This window comes from Sinocyclocheilus anshuiensis, unplaced genomic scaffold (assembly GCF_001515605.1).
Source record: "Sinocyclocheilus anshuiensis isolate Anshui unplaced genomic scaffold, SAMN03320099.WGS_v1.1 scaffold255, whole genome shotgun sequence".
In the NCBI taxonomy this organism is placed as follows: Eukaryota; Metazoa; Chordata; class Actinopteri; order Cypriniformes; family Cyprinidae; genus Sinocyclocheilus; species Sinocyclocheilus anshuiensis.
In genome coordinates this window covers 425,375-443,037 of record NW_015549578.1, presented here as the reverse complement: position 1 = coordinate 443,037, position 17,663 = coordinate 425,375, and the positions used below count along the sequence as shown (strand labels likewise).

The 17,663-nt window shown below is 38.1% G+C and overlaps 1 protein-coding gene across 3 annotated transcripts in view; it reads left to right on the top strand.

The window, feature by feature from the left end:
* The window catches only part of LOC107657564 (protein-tyrosine sulfotransferase 1-like), a 68,027-nt gene that overhangs the window by 21,071 nt on the left and 29,293 nt on the right, over nucleotides 1–17,663 (top strand). For all 3 annotated transcript variants that reach the window (XM_016445708.1, XM_016445709.1, XM_016445707.1), the window contains exon 3: nucleotides 12,991–13,189. In XM_016445708.1, coding sequence (XP_016301194.1) covers nucleotides 12,991–13,189 — 199 coding nt within the window. The remainder of the gene's footprint in view (nucleotides 1–12,990; nucleotides 13,190–17,663) is intronic.

The following is a 17,663-nucleotide window of genomic DNA, read 5'->3' as shown; positions in this document are numbered from 1 at the left end:
TGGATACGTGCCCAAGGTTCCCACCACTCCCTTCCGAGATCAGGTGGTGAACCTGCAAGCACTGCCCTCGGAGGAGGCAGATCCAGCCCTTGCATTGCTGTGTCCCGTAAGAGCACTGCGCATATACTGTATGTGGACCACACCCGGAGCTTTAGAAGCTCTGAGCAGCTCTTTGTCGGCTACGGAGGTCAGCAGTAAGGGAAGGCTGTCTCCAAGCAGAGGTTGGCCCACTGGATAGTACCAATCCCAAGGCGAGCCGTGCCCCCTGGGGGTGAGGGCTCACTCCACAAGAAGTGTTGCCTCCTCCTATGAGCTGGCGCACTGCGCCTCTCTGGTAGACATCTGTAGAGCTGCGGGTTGGGCGACACCGAACACCTTCGCGAGATTCTACAGTCTCCGCGTTGAGCCAGTTTCTTCCCGTGTGTTGGGTAACAGGTAATCGGCGGGAAGAGCTGACCGGTGTCACGCTTGCTGTGCCATTCCCCCTCACCCGGGGATGTGAGCGCCTTTCTCCTCCTCCAGTAAGTTCCCCGGACGGCGAACCCTGGTTGAGTATCCTCCAGCACCCCCGGCAATCAGACTGGGCGGAGCAGTCTGACGTCAGGCCCAGTATCGGTGTTAGCTTGCCCGGGTCTCCGTTCAGCCCCTGTACTGGGCTAGGTGTCCATATGGCTTGATTCCCTGCGGGCAATCCCATATGTGTTTTCTTCCACGGTAAGGTTTCCCTCTCGGTAAACCTGTGTCTTCCCTTTGACAGAGTGTTCTGTCAGTCTCTACTGGCAGCTGCTCCATCCCTACTCTCAGGTAGGACCTGCCCCAGAGACCCATTCCATATGTAGTACTGCCCCAGGTCTGGGTCAGTCCATATGAGAATCTCCACACATTTCCTCCCTACGGGTAGGGTGTGGTCTCCGTAGTGCCCTTTTCCAGAAGGCTTGCTTCCCCATCGTTCTGCCTAAGCTGTAACAACAAATCGGAAAGACTTGAAGCAAATTTTTCGTTGAAGGTTGAAATCCCTTCTGTTAAGAAATTTCTGTGGGGAAAGGTACAGCGGCTTGGCTATCTCCATCAGCGATGTGTTCACCTGTGGTCCCTGCGGATACCAAGGTCAGTGAATTTGTGCTGGGGCGGTGGGAATGTTACGACCTTTGCGTAGCGCTGTCTGTCACGCAGCCGCTTGCCTACATTGGCTACGTCATGGGGTTGTGACGGGGTTCAGGTTGTTGGCATCAGCGAATGGTTGAAGGTTGTGGCATGGGGACATAACGTCTTCATTCCCTCCATCAGGGAACGAGGGTTACGTACGTAACAGAGACATTACATATTCAAGAACAAAACAAGGTTAGTCATTCTTTCATTAATCACTACAAAAAATCCCATCTACAGAGTTTTGGTCATATGGTGTGGATGTGGTTAAAGGCGTATTAGATATACACATGGCCTGCAGAAGTCATTGAAATGTCAAAAGCACAAAGGGTCACCGCCATTAACACATGAATCAGGCTCTTTATGTCCCTTGAAGAAATTTGACTTCTGTCGGGTGTCCATTTTTAGAAATAAAAAGCTTATGGTAAGAGGGGGCCCACACATTTTTCTTTTTTGTTTGGATGCTGTAGCATATCACTTCTTTCCCCTCTTAGTTCCAAAGTATCTCTGGTCTGTCTTTCATCTGTGGACTGTCAAATATCAGTGAGCTGGGTGAACTGCATACTTGTTCTGACCTTCCAAGATATCCATCCTCTCTCTCTCTCATTTTCAGTCCTTATTACTTCCTTTAGATTAGAGTTGGGGAATATAACAACATAAAAAATTTTTTTTTTTTTTTTCTTTTGGCCTTTTGACAATATTTGATGTAGGTTGTTTGTTTTTAATATACAGTATTTGCTCTTAAACAGTTTAAAAGGATGATTCAAAGTGCAAAGTTAGTGTAGTTGCAAAATTGTTCATACAAGAAGTAAAATACAGTGAGAACTTTTTTCACTAAACAATGACATGCAATCATTTTTATATGCTCAGTATACAGCGATAAACAATTTACCTGTCAATGTTTTAACTGGGAAATTTGTAAAATTTAGATATTCAATGAACGGATCAGAGTTTAGATATATAACAAAAAATCTAAATTTTTAGCCTTTTGACTATATTTGATATAGGTCGTTGATTTTTGTGTACAGTATTTGCTCTTAAGTTGCTCAATGATGATTCAAAATTAGATAAATTTTAATGCAAAAATTAAAATACAGTAAAACTCTACTCAAAAATAAGCATTTTTTTTCAGTAAAAACGATAACATAATCTTTTTTTATTATTATTATCAACATTTTTACTATTTTGAAAGCAAACAAAATGAGAGCTCAGTGAAATTTTTCAGTTTAAATTAGAGACACTGTTAAATGTGTCAAACAACCATTTTCACATGACATGACACAAGGAGGGGGTGCGAAACTGGTTTACTGGCACGGCTTTAGAAAACTTCATTTGTGTTCACACTCGTGAATCTTGCTTAACATTGCATACAAAATGGTATTAAATATATGGTACATTTTCAGCATATATGACTCAGCCCTACTTTAGATAAGACAGCACAGAGTTTACAACTCATTGGGACATTGTATCATCACTGCATTTTCTTAAGCAGGCTCCTTTTAAATCTTTTTTTGTATTGTAAGCTAAATCAAGACTATAAAGTAGACTAAATCAAGTTGAGGTCAGAATCTGAATCTGTGTATTAAGCAGGGATTGAGATTGGAGCATTCAGCGTGTTATTGGTGGCTGCTGTTTTTTTTATGCTCTATGTCCGTTCTTCTGAACATTTGGAGGAAAGCTGAAGGGCACACAGTTAAAAGACAGTGTTTAATAGAATAGAGTGCTGTCAATAAAAGCAGTGAATATGGTCTGTTGTGGAACAGGAAAGGGATGAGTTAAAAACACCTCAGCTGCTGAACACTCTGTTATTCTTCCAAAACCACATAATGAAGGGCTCTGTGACACACAGTATCATTAGCCACTGAATGGACAAGTGGATGTTTGTGCGATGACACTGACAGATTCAACCTTTCCGGAATGAATGATTCATTTTCAGTTTCCACATTAAATGAAATGAGTAAATCACTCGGAACTTGACTACCCTGTTTCCTAGAAAAGCTTCTGATATTTAAGCTCATTATCATAAGAAAACTGTTTTACACCATTGTGTAACTGTTTTGTTAGAGATTTTCTAAAATTCCAAAGCGTAGTTATACTTCAACGTAAATTTTGAATAATGTGGTTTGTTGAGGTTAGGTGTGCTATTACATTACAAGTGACTAGGTACATCTGAAATCATATATTGTTAGTGTAGGTGCTACATTTTTTTTAGAAACGAACTTTGCGACCATTAAAAAAGTATGTTCTATATAGAATGAATTTAGTGTGTAGTGTGAATGTACAGTAATCTGGACATACTGGACAAACCTGGCTTTGTCATGTGAAATACGGCCATTCATAAGTCCTCTCCTGTGGCCCCATGGGATTGTAAAGTGTCCATCAGATGAATTTCAGTGGAAGCAGTAAGTCATCCAGGTATTTTGGGGTACTGTTTTATGAAAACTATGAATTTGGACATGCTACTCATGGCAAGTTTTGCCTGGTTACACACCACCATTTTTGCTTTTTTTTTCAGAAAATAGAGTATTTATTCAGGTTTTGCTGCAGCTTCCCAGCTCTCCTTTCTGGCAGCCTCTATATTACTACCACTGCAACATCCATAATGCCTCTTACTGTTGCTTGATCAGGCTTTCCGGGCTTAATGGGGATTTCTGGAGATTTATGCGGTGCTGTAGGAAGAATCTCACAGGAGGATCTGTGGTGACTTCAACAGGTATTTTACTGTTGTTGTTATTCTGCACCCATATCCCATGTGTCCTGAGGCAAGACTGGAGTGCTTCTCGTGTCTGCTCCAGTGAGTCCAACCCAGGCTCTGTTAATTTAACTAGAGCCCTTCTAGTGACAAGCTCTCTGTTCCTGTCCTTCAGTGGGCTCTGTGAAGGGTTGGCTGGCTTCTTTGGATATCCATAAAAATCCTTAATGAACGCTAAGTGAGCAGTACTGCTGTTTGTCACGTCTCAGTGACAGTGAGCTTGAGAGACTGAGATCTTAACCTAGCCCTCAGGAGAGAGATGGAGGAGGGATGGATGGAGCTTGTCTTCTTGCGTCCAGACAGTAGCACGTGCATTCTTCAGCACACTGTCTCCATTGATTAGAAGCAAATGCCCATTAAAAGGGAGCATTATATGCAGCTCGTTGCAGCTGCATTATGGACATACGTTTTGTCCTGTTCTTTAAAGTTTATGTAGCTCGGTTATTGTATCCTAGACATTTTTTTTCAAGTATAATTGTAACTCTGCTTGTCAAGTTTTGAAATCCATAAAATTATCAAATAGGTATGACTGTATATGCATTATATTCCATGTATAAGAAATGGAGAGAATTTAAAGTTTTATTCATTGACAGTCTTGGCCTCCAGTGAGATGTTAAGGGATAGTTTACCTAAAAATGAATATTCTGTCATCTACTCGTCCTCAAGTTGTTCTAAACCTGTTTGAGTTTCTTTCAGTCACTTGAAATACTGTGACTAGATTATTCAGTCAGTTGAGATGAACTAGAGAACTGGATCAGTCTGGTTTCTGAATGGGTCATTCACACCTGTTTTGTGAACTGGATCAACTGATCCTTTGGTAAGATTCAACTCAAATAACGGAAGGTCTCAAACTTGCATATGGATGCATTATAAGGGGAAGGGGGTGGGGGTGTATTTGCAATCTCTGAATAAAGACTAAAGTATATTTTGTGCATTGTGTACTGTATGTGTGTACATTGCATGTGCACATGCACATGTACAGCATGATTTTTCAAGCCACACATACTAGCTGTATCCCAATTTAGAGGCTGCATCCTTCAAAGGCTGCATACAAAGACTGATGAAGGCTATCATAATTTGAAGGCCCCTTTCAAATGCGCCCGTCATTTTCTGGGCCATGAAGGATAAAACAGAAGGATCATAAGCCCAGATTATCCCAAGACTTATTGCACACCCATGACAACAGGATTTTTTGAGAGAAAATGCTATATTACACTTTTAGGTTTCAATTATTATTTATTCAAATTGGGTTTAAATGTTGACTTATTTCTTACTAAGATTTTATAGATAGTTTATACTTTTTACTATGTACATAAATGGATAAAGGTAAATTTATTTACACAGGTTGTGTACCCTTTTTTGTTTTCAGACTGTTGAATATAACATTTAAAAAAAGGTCCAGTACAAATGTTACTGCCACTTGTTACTACAATAAGCAGGTATATACTTTCATACTTTGTAAATGAAATGGCACATCAGAGCAGCGATATTCTATTCTATTCTATTCTATTCTATTCTATTCTATTCTATTCTATTCTAGGTAGTTAAGCCCAACGACAATGCTGTTAGACCTGTTGTGTAACATTCATTCTAAAGGCCTCATATAAATTAGCATTGTGCACACATGCATGAATATTTCATCACTCAGATGCAACACCTCTCAAGTGTGATGTTGCAGCCCAGCAGAGCAGCTCCTCTGTAGGACTCGGCCAAAGAGGCGCCTTTGCTCTCCTTGCAGGCATCAGAAAAAAGCATGCCAGCTCAAGCCTTCATGGTTCTGCAGTCCTTGAGGGGAACTAAACCATAGCTCATTTCAGAGAAGGCACTGATATGATTTTTAAGCAGAGGGAAGCCTTTAGGGTCCTAATGGCTCGTAATAAACACTGAAACCCCCTTTATCCCAGAGGGGATGTACTAATACAAGTCCATTAAAATTGGGCCAAAACACCTGCCAGGGGTCTCTATCTGTTTGTTTGTTTTTTGCTATTGATCAGCGGCTCACCACCTATGAGCCTCTCTGACCAATGTATGGGCCACCAGACATGGACCTGCCAATAAACATAAATTCTGAATGCACGATTTAAGCGATTAGTGACAGAGAACTGGCCATTAGTACGAGCGGCCCATGTAGCTCAGGGCTTTGTTATTTGGCTTTAGTACTACACCTCAATGCTAAAAAGCTCTAGCACCCTCCATGAATAATTGACAAACAGCCAGAGACCATTAAGCCACTCTTCCAGAAGGGAGCTCTGCATAACCTTACAAACGCGCATGTGTGTGTTTGTGTACTCGCAATATGGCGAGAAAAGGGCAGCGTGTTTAAATAGAGTGAGTGTGGCAAAAAATCTAGTTGATCGCCACCTTCCGCGTCATCATGTTATGATATATGCAGCGTCTGCTGTCATATAACTCCTGCTGTGGAGTAATGGATGTTGCAGTAGCAGAGTTAAATTATCTCTTTCATCTCTTTAACCCGGCCGCTTATAGACAGCATGGTGATTTGTGTTGCTGTTGGAGCAGTTACTGTACACATGGGCCGTGGGTGGTGAACACACACTGAAGGTACTCACCTTCTCTGGGAAATATGGGAGTATACGTTTTTCATGATTAAATGTTTATGGCTGCAACTAATGATTATTTTGATAATCGATTAGTTGGACGATTATTTTTTCGATTAATTGGATCAAAACCCTCATTTTTTAAAATTCTAAACACACTGTTCCACATCCTGCCCAATGCTGTCCTTCAAACAAATGTGCCAACTGAATGCTATGAAAACACTGTATGGTGAATATATCTCTATGCTATACAGTTTGTAAAAGAGTTATAAAGCACAGTTTAAATGGACAGTTTAAACAGACAAATGGACAAAGGACAGTTTAATTCCCTATATTAAAAATGGAAATAATAATGATGAAGAGAGTAAAGAAAAACACAAACTCAGTGTTAACAGATATGAAGAATGTTCTGCTGGAACACACACATTCACTCTGAGCACAGTAACCTGTTACTGTCATTTCATTATTCTGTAAATATAAGAAATGTCTTACATTTATATTCAATCACACTCTGTTATCCCTTTACAGTTACTATCATAAAATACTTGAATTACATGTTGACTTTTAAACCTAAATTTAACATCCAATAACTACGGTGGCCGAGAAGTGCAACGCAGATCACAATTCTGAAAACAAAATAACAAATTACAAACGCAATGCAAGTCTAAAAAACAAAATAACAATTCCAAAAGCACAACAACAATTCAGAAAACATTATAACAAGTCAGAAAATATACAGGGAAGAACCAGCCGAAGAACAGCAGAGTCGTGGTAGAAAGTTCGGAGATGGTATTAAAGTAGCTCAGTTTAAATGTATTGTATGAATTGCCCTTACTCTGGAATAAAAAATACGGGGTGTCTATTTACATTTAGTTAAAAGTGGCTGTTCATCAGCTCCAGTGGCGCAGATGGATAAGTGCGTGCCCGTAGCTTTTTGACGCGATCGACCCGGGTTCGATCCCGCCTTTTGCCGGCGTTAAATGGATGCCACCTTATTGGTACAATAAAGCCCTCCCTACACCTACCCTAACCCGATACTTTATTTTCAACTTTTCGATTATTTCCTTAACTTTTATTGAAAATAAATGCCTTTACGATGTGATACGAGATTTGAAAAGGGAGAAAAAACAAGTTTGGCAAAAGGTGGGATCAAACCCGGGTTGATTGCGTCAAATAGCCAAGGGCACGCACTTATCCATCTGCGCCACTGGAGCTGATAATTTACAGCCACTTTAACTAAATGTAAATAGACACCCCTTAATTTGTTTTCGGATTTGTCATTGTGTTTTCTGACTTGTTATAATGTTTTCTGAATTGTTGTTGTGCTTTCTGAATTGTTATTTTGTTTTTTAGACTTGCATTTGCGTTTGTAATTTGTTATTTTGTTTTCAGAATTGTGATCTGCTTTGCACTTCTCGGCGACCGTAAATAACAGATATATCAGCAAAATGAATATTATTACACTGAATATTAATTCCGTTCCGTCTGTTCAGTGAAGTCTGAAGTTTAACGGAGACCGTCAGGACGAGCCTTCATGCAAAATAGAAACATTCACGTGATGTGTAACATTTACAGAAATGGATATTACCATAAAATGCAGTTTATACGCTGAAGAAACATATCTCACACATTAAACAGCACATGCATCTGTCAAAGCGCCTGACAGGACAAGCCATGTTAAACATTACACTAATGCATTAGCTTGAAGTTTAAAATAAAGCATTCTCATGTTTCGGGCATCTTGGATCACGCATCTTTCCCGCAGCAGCTCACTCTGTTCCATCCGCTATTTTTAAATGCATTTCGTCCATAGAAATGCATTATTCACTGCTGTAATTTGACGTGACTGGTGGAAGTTTTCCGTGCACGGTGGCACTGTTGCCAACTCTCGTGAGACAAATAAGCAGCCGCAGCTTCAAAAACAAGCCCAATGTTATTTGATTATTTATTATCGTCAATATTATTTATTATCAATTATTTATTACCAATAAATGAGCCTGCAACATTTTGAACTAAAACCACTCTTTTATTTTAAAAGCAAAAACAGAAAATAATTATTTTACAAAAATCAGCCTAACAGAGCGGGGGGCACGCACTATCTCCAATCACCTGTGAGCAGAATAGGATTTGGAGAGATGGAAAAGGAGAAAAAGACAAGAACTTTAAAAGATAGCCATATATTTAAACGTGGGCTTATGAAAATATGGGCTAATAAAATGTATTCAAACCAAATGTATATAATGTTAGTATTAGTATAGGCCTACTTGTTTTTTTTATATCCTGTGATAATTAATACATTACAAAAACATTGTAAAAATAAAAAATTTACCTTATAAGAAAAAGTCATCCCACCCCTCTATTACGTCTCCTAGTATCATTACAGCATCCCGTGCCTTCATGTTGAACATGATTTTTTTCCAATGAGGGCGAGGAGGGGGGAGAATGTTTGACGAATTAGATGAATTATGCTACAGCACTAATATTATTGCACTGATTGGCTGCTGTGAGCAGACAGAGTGTTAATCAATGCATCGGAGAATATGGCGAACATTAATGTAAAGAAACAAAAAGTTGCTTGTCAGATTTTCCTAACAAGCAATCATATTTTTTTAAATAAGCCCAAAAAAACGCAACCTGCGACCCAGGATTTTTTTCATGCAACTCTTTTAAAAAAAAAAAAAAGACCTGTATCAAGGAGAAGCATGATATGTTGGTGCTATGGTGGTTATTAGACAATACAATTTTTTTTTTTTATATATATATTGTATCGGTTGATGTTATATATTTATTTGTTCATGCCACATCGGAGTAAACATATACAATTTATTTATTGATTGATTTATATAAAATATGCTGGGGAAAAATAAATAATGTATTAGTTATAAAATGAATTGTATTACTGCATTTAATCACCGCATGTAAAAGTTTTCGCATATTAAGGAGAAGCACGGTATATCGGAACCATGTCGATTATCAGACAATAATATATATTATATATATATATATTATTATTTGACCTTTCCTGTCATCTAATACTCACTTAAAGTTAATAATTAAAAAACTCTGCTATGTTTAATTTTTAGCAAATCTCAAAATTTAATATCCTTTTTTTTTATACTTTACATTATAATGTTGTTATTCCTAAAATCACTTTTAAAATATTGATTTACATTTTTTGTGTTTGATTTTTAATTTATTTAGACAAAATGTTATCAGCCATAACGGCCATGAAAATTGACTTATCAATATTAGCCAGAATTTTTACATTTGTGCATCATTAATTTTTTATTTTATTTTTATTTTTTTTGTATAGCGCTTTTCACGATACAAATCGTTGCAAAGCAACTTTACAGCAAATTAAGTTTGTACAATATTTAGTGGTAGCTTATCAGTGGTGACTATATATTAATATATTCATTTTAATTTTAATATTATTATTAAAATTAGAATATTATATTATTAAATTATATTATTAAAATAAGAATATTATGTATTAATATTCTTTATTAGTGATCAGTTAATGCTTGAAATACCAAAATGCAAATCATATTTTTGCCAGCTGTAAATTATTATTATTTTTATTTTTTTTTTAATAAAAAAATTTGTTTTTGTTTGTTTGTTTGCATATTGTTGGCTCTGTGATGTTTTAAGTTGCTTGGGATAAAAGCGTCTGCTAAATGCATAATGTGATTCATTAATCACCATATCATGAAATTAATTTGATAAAATTTGAAATATGGGATATAAGCTTAAGCACTTCTGGTTAAATCAAACAGCTTATCTGCATCGTTGTTCTGTGGCTACTGCAGCAACACATCCCTGCCGTTCTCATTCCTCTTATACAGTATTTGTGCTTTTACAAAGCTTACAGATGCAAATCTCACCTCAGAGGGTGTCAGCTATGTATCATAAAGAGATTCATACCAATTAGCGTCAGCGCAGGCAGACTGCGTGTTTGGCATGTGTTGGCCATAGCAACTGCTGAACAGAGGATGTTATTTTCTAGAGAATGGCATGACGCATCCACTGCCAGGCTGTCAGAAATGGCTTTTCCTCCTGTCCACGCTTACGTGTGCTTGCTTTTTCTGTTTTTCAATGAATGATTTTGAGTTTTCCACTGAGGAAAATAACTGCAGCTAAGAAAGAAAACAGTCCTCTCTGTCCTGGGAAACAGTAAATCTATTAATCACGTTGCAGCTGAAGTGCAATTCCAATGTAAATGGATTAGAGAAGTGAAGGACTGTGTCGGCCAGGGACTTGAACAATGAAATGTACAGCGGAGCGGCTTGCCAGTATAAATGGACTTTGTGGTGCCTGGGGAGAAAGGCAGGTCTCTAATGCTGAGGCTGAGGTTGGGGAGGGTGTGATGGGAAGGTGAATTCAATAACTCATAGACCGCTGTGTTCTTACATTCCAGGAATAAGAGGAGACAAGGACTAGATGTCCTTCGATTTAAGATTTTTAGATTGCCAAATACACACCACAAAGTATTAGACCTTAAGTTTGTATTTATGAAGAGCATATGGCAGCACATGACTGTCTTCAGTCATGGGTAGGGATGTCCAGTTCACAAACGAATCGTTCTTTTGAACCAGTTCTTTTTAGTGAAATGCATGAACCATTTCACCAAATTGGACTGAACCGTTTGAAACAGCTTGGCTCAAGTTAGCATAGATCTTAAATTTATTGAATCAGAACTCACTTTGGACGTGCCTGACCATCATTTTGACTCCAAATGGGCCAGTATCCTATGATGCCGGTTTTTGGCAACTCATTCAGCGCTCCAGTTAGTCCAAAAGTACACTGAACTGACAAGAACAGTCTTTTGCACATTTGCAACATGCAAACTGTTTCAGGACTGACTAAGGGTTTCATAAAGGGGGGCGAAATGTATGTTTCTGGTGTCTTTTGCTGAACAGCATGTATAACAAATAAAACATAGGAAATATGTTTGGAAATAAAAGGAAATAAAAAGGATTGGACTTCCCATCACTTCCTGTCACGGTTCTGTGAGTGATGTTTGAGAAGGCATGACGAGTCAGGTTGTCACACTGACTGCTGGGTCATTCACTTGTTTTAACACATGCACATGCAAACACACTCCTAAGCGTGCCAGCATGAGTATTGCTGCTGGTTTTGTGTCATTGTTTGCTGTATTGAGGGACTATAAGCACTTCAGGGTGTTCTGCACTGGATCCACACAGCACTCTGAAGTGGGGCGGCAGTGGAGCTGGCGTTCCCCGGTGTCTTGGCTGCAGATGGGGATTGAGTGTAGTAATCTGTTTCCCATGTGGAGCCAATCCTCTCTATGAGGGAAGAAATAATAAAAACATTGGAGAGAATGGCCTCAATGACTCCATCCGTCTCCAACTGCAGTCATCTCAGCCCAAACAAGAGCAGATCCATTGTAAGTTGGAAAAACAGAGAAAGAGACCATCTCACAGAGAACATGTCCAGGTCATATTTCAGTTTCACTGTATATATATATATATATTATATTATTTTATATATGTTTTATAAGAAATTGTATTTAGTCAAAAGACCATTTATTTTATTTTATTTGAAATTTATCATTTTGCAATTTATTTGTATCTCCACTTAAAACAATACTTTTTAAATTAACAATTAAAAATAATATACACATATTACAATGATATATGATTACCTAATTATCTTAATGAGATGGCGAGAGAATGTGCTAAATTGTCAAGAAAATAATATAAATGCAAAATATAATTTCTTTTCTTTTGATTTTCAAGGGTAATATAACCTGCACATGTTCTTGACAGGCTTTGTGGGATTGACCCAATATTTGTAGTTCCCATCTGCTGTCATAAGAGAACAATGATGGGCGTCCAGTAGATTTTCCAATTTTCTTGGAAAAAAGGTTCATCCCTATGCAAATATCAGTGATAGGTAACCTATCACTTAACTAACCTCTCCTAACAAGTAAGCCACTCCTATGTGTTCTCTCTAAACAAAAACCTGACTTGTACTGTTTTTTTTCATGGCTTTGTAAATATTTCATTTCAGACATATGAATATTTTACCTAGGGTGTGACGTAATGCCGGATTCATTTTTAATATCTCTGCAAATTTGAATCCACATACATTTTATGGTTATGCTGCTTATTTAGCAAGTTAGAAAGTGGAATATGCGCTACCGTAAGCAGTAAAAACTAGACTATAATTATTTATTGGGGTTCAGTAAAACCAGTAAGTTCATTTATTTCAGCATAAAGCCATTGAAACTCTGCCAGGTTGTGCTGAAATTTATACATCTAGACTAGCAAATCAAGAAACATCCATCAATGTCATTGTACCTCAATCAAATACAAAGATAGAGTGGATTATGAAATGTGATGCATTTGGGAGATGATCTTGGAGAGAATGAAAGGCCGTTCGTTTGAAGCATCATATTAGCCTAGAGCTTTCTTTAATTGCATTACTTGATCTAATTAGACCCAATTAGTCCACTGTGGTAAGACTGTGTACATGTTCCTGCTCCATTGACACACTTCTTTTGCTCCACAGGGTAGAGAGATCTACAGACCAGGTGATCAAGCCTGTCAATGTGGAGGCCTTATCCAAGTGGGTGGGTAAGATCCCCCCAGATGTGCTGCGGGACATGCCTGTCATCGCCCCCATGCTGGCCAGGCTCGGCTATGATCCCCATGCCAATCCTCCCAACTACGGCCGGCCCGACCCCCTCGTCCTGGATAACACTAGAAGGGTGAGCATCACCACTAAATATCTTTTGTGGTGACTTTATTCATTTGTACCTTGAAGCACCTCGACCTCATTTTCCTCCATCCGCTAGTAAATCATCTCGCTGCTATTATTAGGTCAGATATGATATATCGGACACATAGCCATGTATGTGGGTTAAAAGTGTTCCTCAAGCTAGACTGTATGTTATGAGACTGGGATCAGAGGATTTGGTATCGCTTAGCTTTTGTGCTTTTTACTTTTTAATCCAAGTATTAAAAGTCATTTACATTCCACACATCCTGCAGGGGTGAGCAGCTCCATGTGTGAAACAGGTACTTAGGTGTGAGTTGCACCTCTGGGACTAGCACAGGATGGTTATGCAGATCAGAGAATCTGTATGTGAGCTGTTACAGCTCCACTAGGTTCTCTTGTGTATGTCTTAGATTGTGAAGAAATGCTTATTGAAAGACCTTCTGTTTATTGGTTTCAAATGATTATATCGAGACTGAGGGACAGGACTGTGCAATATACTAAATAGTTACAATAGACTGGATGTGTTGACATTTATTGATATAGATATATAAAAATAGATAGATAGATGTGACTCAAAACAAAAATGTTCATATAAATCTCTGCATTGTATGGTGTTTTAGTAAATAAATTACTGTTTATTGTTTATGGATTGTTGTATTGGTCCATAAAAATATTTAAAAAAAAATGTAATAATAATTAAAAAAAAAAAAAAAATATATATATATATCTATATATATATACAGTAGATAGATAGTTAGATAGAATGATATACTATATTTCTTAAATATATTTTATGTTTTGAATTATTATTATTATTATAGATCTACTAGGTAGACACTAGAAATCTCACATCACCCATCTCAAATAAGAAAGGTCTTCTTAATGAAGGATAAATGCAATTAAATTTCAGTCATTTTGTTTCGTTCTTAGAGTCCCACATTATTTAGATGAAGTGGGTGTTCTTTATAAAGAACCAAACATTGATTGACACTCTATTGAATCCATGTTTCCATCATCATTTCTCTGAAGTTATTGATTGGTAATGATTCATGGTTCACTGGTGGATATAGAGCCAGCTTACCACTGTCAAGCCTCAATAAATGTGCGTTCTATTATGAGCTGAGTTTGTCAGTTGACCAACCATTTATTTTACCATAATCTAAATTCTTTGTGTAATTCCTTTCTCTCCCTTGTTTATTGAGCTAAAGATCAAGACAATTTGGATACTAATTCAGTCAATGATGATAGTTCAAGAAAAGTTGCTGCTTGCTCACTTTATCATCGATAGCTCAAAATGATGATCACATGACTGAATTATTACCTTGGCTTAGAGTGTCCCTTTCTTCTCGCTCAGACTGGAAGTCTCGTTTTAATAGAGAATTTAGGCTCAGTTCTTACATCAGCAGTATTACTCCATGATTGCTCACAGCTGCTACCCATTTGCAGCGATTAATGACGAAATAATATGCTAAACCATGGGGAAAAAAGAATATAAAATGTTTTTTGTAGAGAAAGATTGATCAGAATGGCTCCAGGCTCTTAGTGTTCCTCAAGCAGACAGGTTTCGAGGTGCTTTGAGTTACGTGGAAACATTTCTGGTTGTAGCGGTGTCTGTCCCCTTGCGTTACTAAATAATGAATACTGTGCCATTCAAGGTGGGCTAGGTGGTCTTGTCATTCACTATGAAAAGCCTGATATAAATCTTCACTCTATTAGTGTTTTTCCATGTTGAAATGACACTGAACTTTGGAAAACTGCATGACTTGATGGAGTGCTGACTGTGGTGGAAAGCATTTTTATGCTACTTGAGCAGCGAACCACAGTCACGGTGGAGAGTGTGGTGTTTTCCCTCATAGGTCGGGACGAGTTCCCTGTTGAACTCTATCGAGCTCTAATGTGCCAGTCTGGCTCCGAGGGTTTGAGGGGAAAAGCTGTGTCAGATTCCTATCCTTGGAAAACTATCAGTGGCATTGACATGGCTGGGCAATGTTTTCTTTAATCTTTATCCCAGGAATTTATTTGTGGTCAGAACGTCTTGAAATCCAATTACATTTTTTTTTAAAGGAATAGTTCACACAAAAATGTAATTGTCATTATTTACTCAGCGCCATATTGTTCCAAACCTGAATGACTTTCTTTTTTTTTGTGAAACATAAAGATATGTATTTTTTGTAATTTTTTTTTTTCAGTGGGGTCCAATGTTGTTTTTCATTATAAGGTCAAAAACATTCTTCAAAATATCTTCTTTTGTGTTCCGCAGAAGAAAGTCATACAGCTTTGGAACAACATGAGAGTGAGTTTTCGGTGAACTGTCTCTTAATACTCCATGACAGTCTGAAGTTATTGAACTATTCTGCAGTTGCACTTTGCTTTCCATGACAGTTGTTCCCTCTTTCCCACACAGAGAAGATTCCTTTTAGCTGAGCAATTGCTGCTTTTTTTGGACATATCACTCTCAGCCATTCACTTGGCGCCAATCTCTGTCAGTTCCATATGTTTCGCTTGTTGAATAAAACTCGCGCTGTTCTTCTCACTGAAAACCTGCAATCTTCAGATCCCTGTTTTGTTTGAAAAGAACAATTATTCAACTAGCAAATTCTGCAACGCTGTAAATATTTTTAACACACATGGGCAAGGCATGAATGTTTCATGTTTTGCTCCAAAATGAAAGAGGGAACTTTTAAAACTGGGCGCAAGAATGTGTTGTTTGTTTGTAACTGTATTGCATTTCATCTTTAATGCATTTGTTTGTGTTACTGCATATTTTGGCCAGTTTTGTGCATGCTTTCTTTCAGCATCCGGATTTCATTCAGCATTCTTTTAAAAAGCTATTGTTGTAGTCTCTTTCCTTCAACAGCCAGATCAATCTTTTGACTCAAGGCTGTGTGTGTATGTGTGAGCGAGAAAGAGAGACATAGGGAGAAGCACATCTGCTGCGTTTAATGTGTATTTCCCCTGGATCAAACACAGCTGCATGGATCAGTCGTTAAGCCTCCCTCCTTCTACATGAAGTACGACACACACACAACAGCGAAGATCTAAGATCTGCTCACAAGGTGTGCGATGCAGACGCGCCGAAACACAGAGCATGTGCAGTAAAATTTGTGAACTGTGCTGCGACTGTTTTTGAAGTCTGAGAAGCAAGCTGAGCTTCAGAAGGTGAAGAAAATGAGCCGTTTTATTTCGACTCGTTTTAACATCCATTAAACGCAGGGTTTCTCTGTGTTTTAAGTATTGCAGTGCTGTCACAGTAGGTCAGCAGGTCTTTCATTTGCTCGTGGTGCATTTTCAGGCCTTGGATTGCTGAAATTGATGCAGACTAAGCATGTGGGTTAATTACAAATAAGAGCTTCCACGATAAAGAGGGAAATCTTTTAAAAATCTAGTTTCAATACATGTGACGTGTTCTTAGAAACGTAGAAAAACTTTTATATAATTTTCAACAAAAGTTTCACTTTAATGACTCTAAAAACAGTAATAATGTGAAATGTTTTACAATTTTAAATTCTTTAAATTTGATCAGTAGCAATGTTCAAAAGAACAGCATTTATTAATATAGAAATATTTTGAAACATTATAAATATCTTTAATGTCACTTTTGGTCAATTTACGAAATAAAAGTATGAATTTATTTTAAAAAATCTTACTGACCCCAAACTTTTGAACACCAGTGTATAGGCATGGGACGATAACCGGTTTCAAGGTATACCGCGGTTTGGAAAAGTCACGGTTTCAAAACCACGAAAATTTTCCGTTATATCGTTCCTGGAGTATGCGCAGTTTTTTTTTACGTGTCATCAAAGACGGAAAGTGCAGGACCTCAGTTGTGTGCAGCAAAGAGCGTAACAAGACACACAACCCCTCCCACTCCGGTTGGTGCGAGCGGTCAGTCACCTGTGTGTGGGATGGCCGAAGGAGATGAATCCCTGGAACTTCCCCCGTCGAAAAAGACGAAGCCTGTTGTATGGGAATTTTTCGGGTAACGTAGACTAACCATGTTCCGTACACAACGATGTTCCGTACAGATAACGTTTTAGCGCCGAACGCTAAATAAATACTTCCAGGTCGAACATAAACTATATATCAGTGTCATCTTCATTTCTCCCTCTTTCACCCCCGATCAAGACAGCGACCCCCCCGCCGTTTGTTTCAGTGTTGAAATAAATACTATTTGGCTTGCTACCGAGGCAGATAACATGGCTAATTAACTAGCTAACGTCAACTAGTTTCCTCCCTCACGTTACTTCACAGAGCGGGGAATAGCAGACTAAAGTACATACTGAACTTTTCTACGATTTAGTACAATAATTAAATTTAGCTGGTATCACGTCTATACTTTTAAGCCTTTTGTCATTGTTTACATCTGTTAAAAATCACGCATTTAAAAAGCAAAAAACAAACTTTGCCACTGTTTGAGTGTTGTACGTAGAGACCGTGTGTGTGTGTGTGTGTGTGTGTGTGTG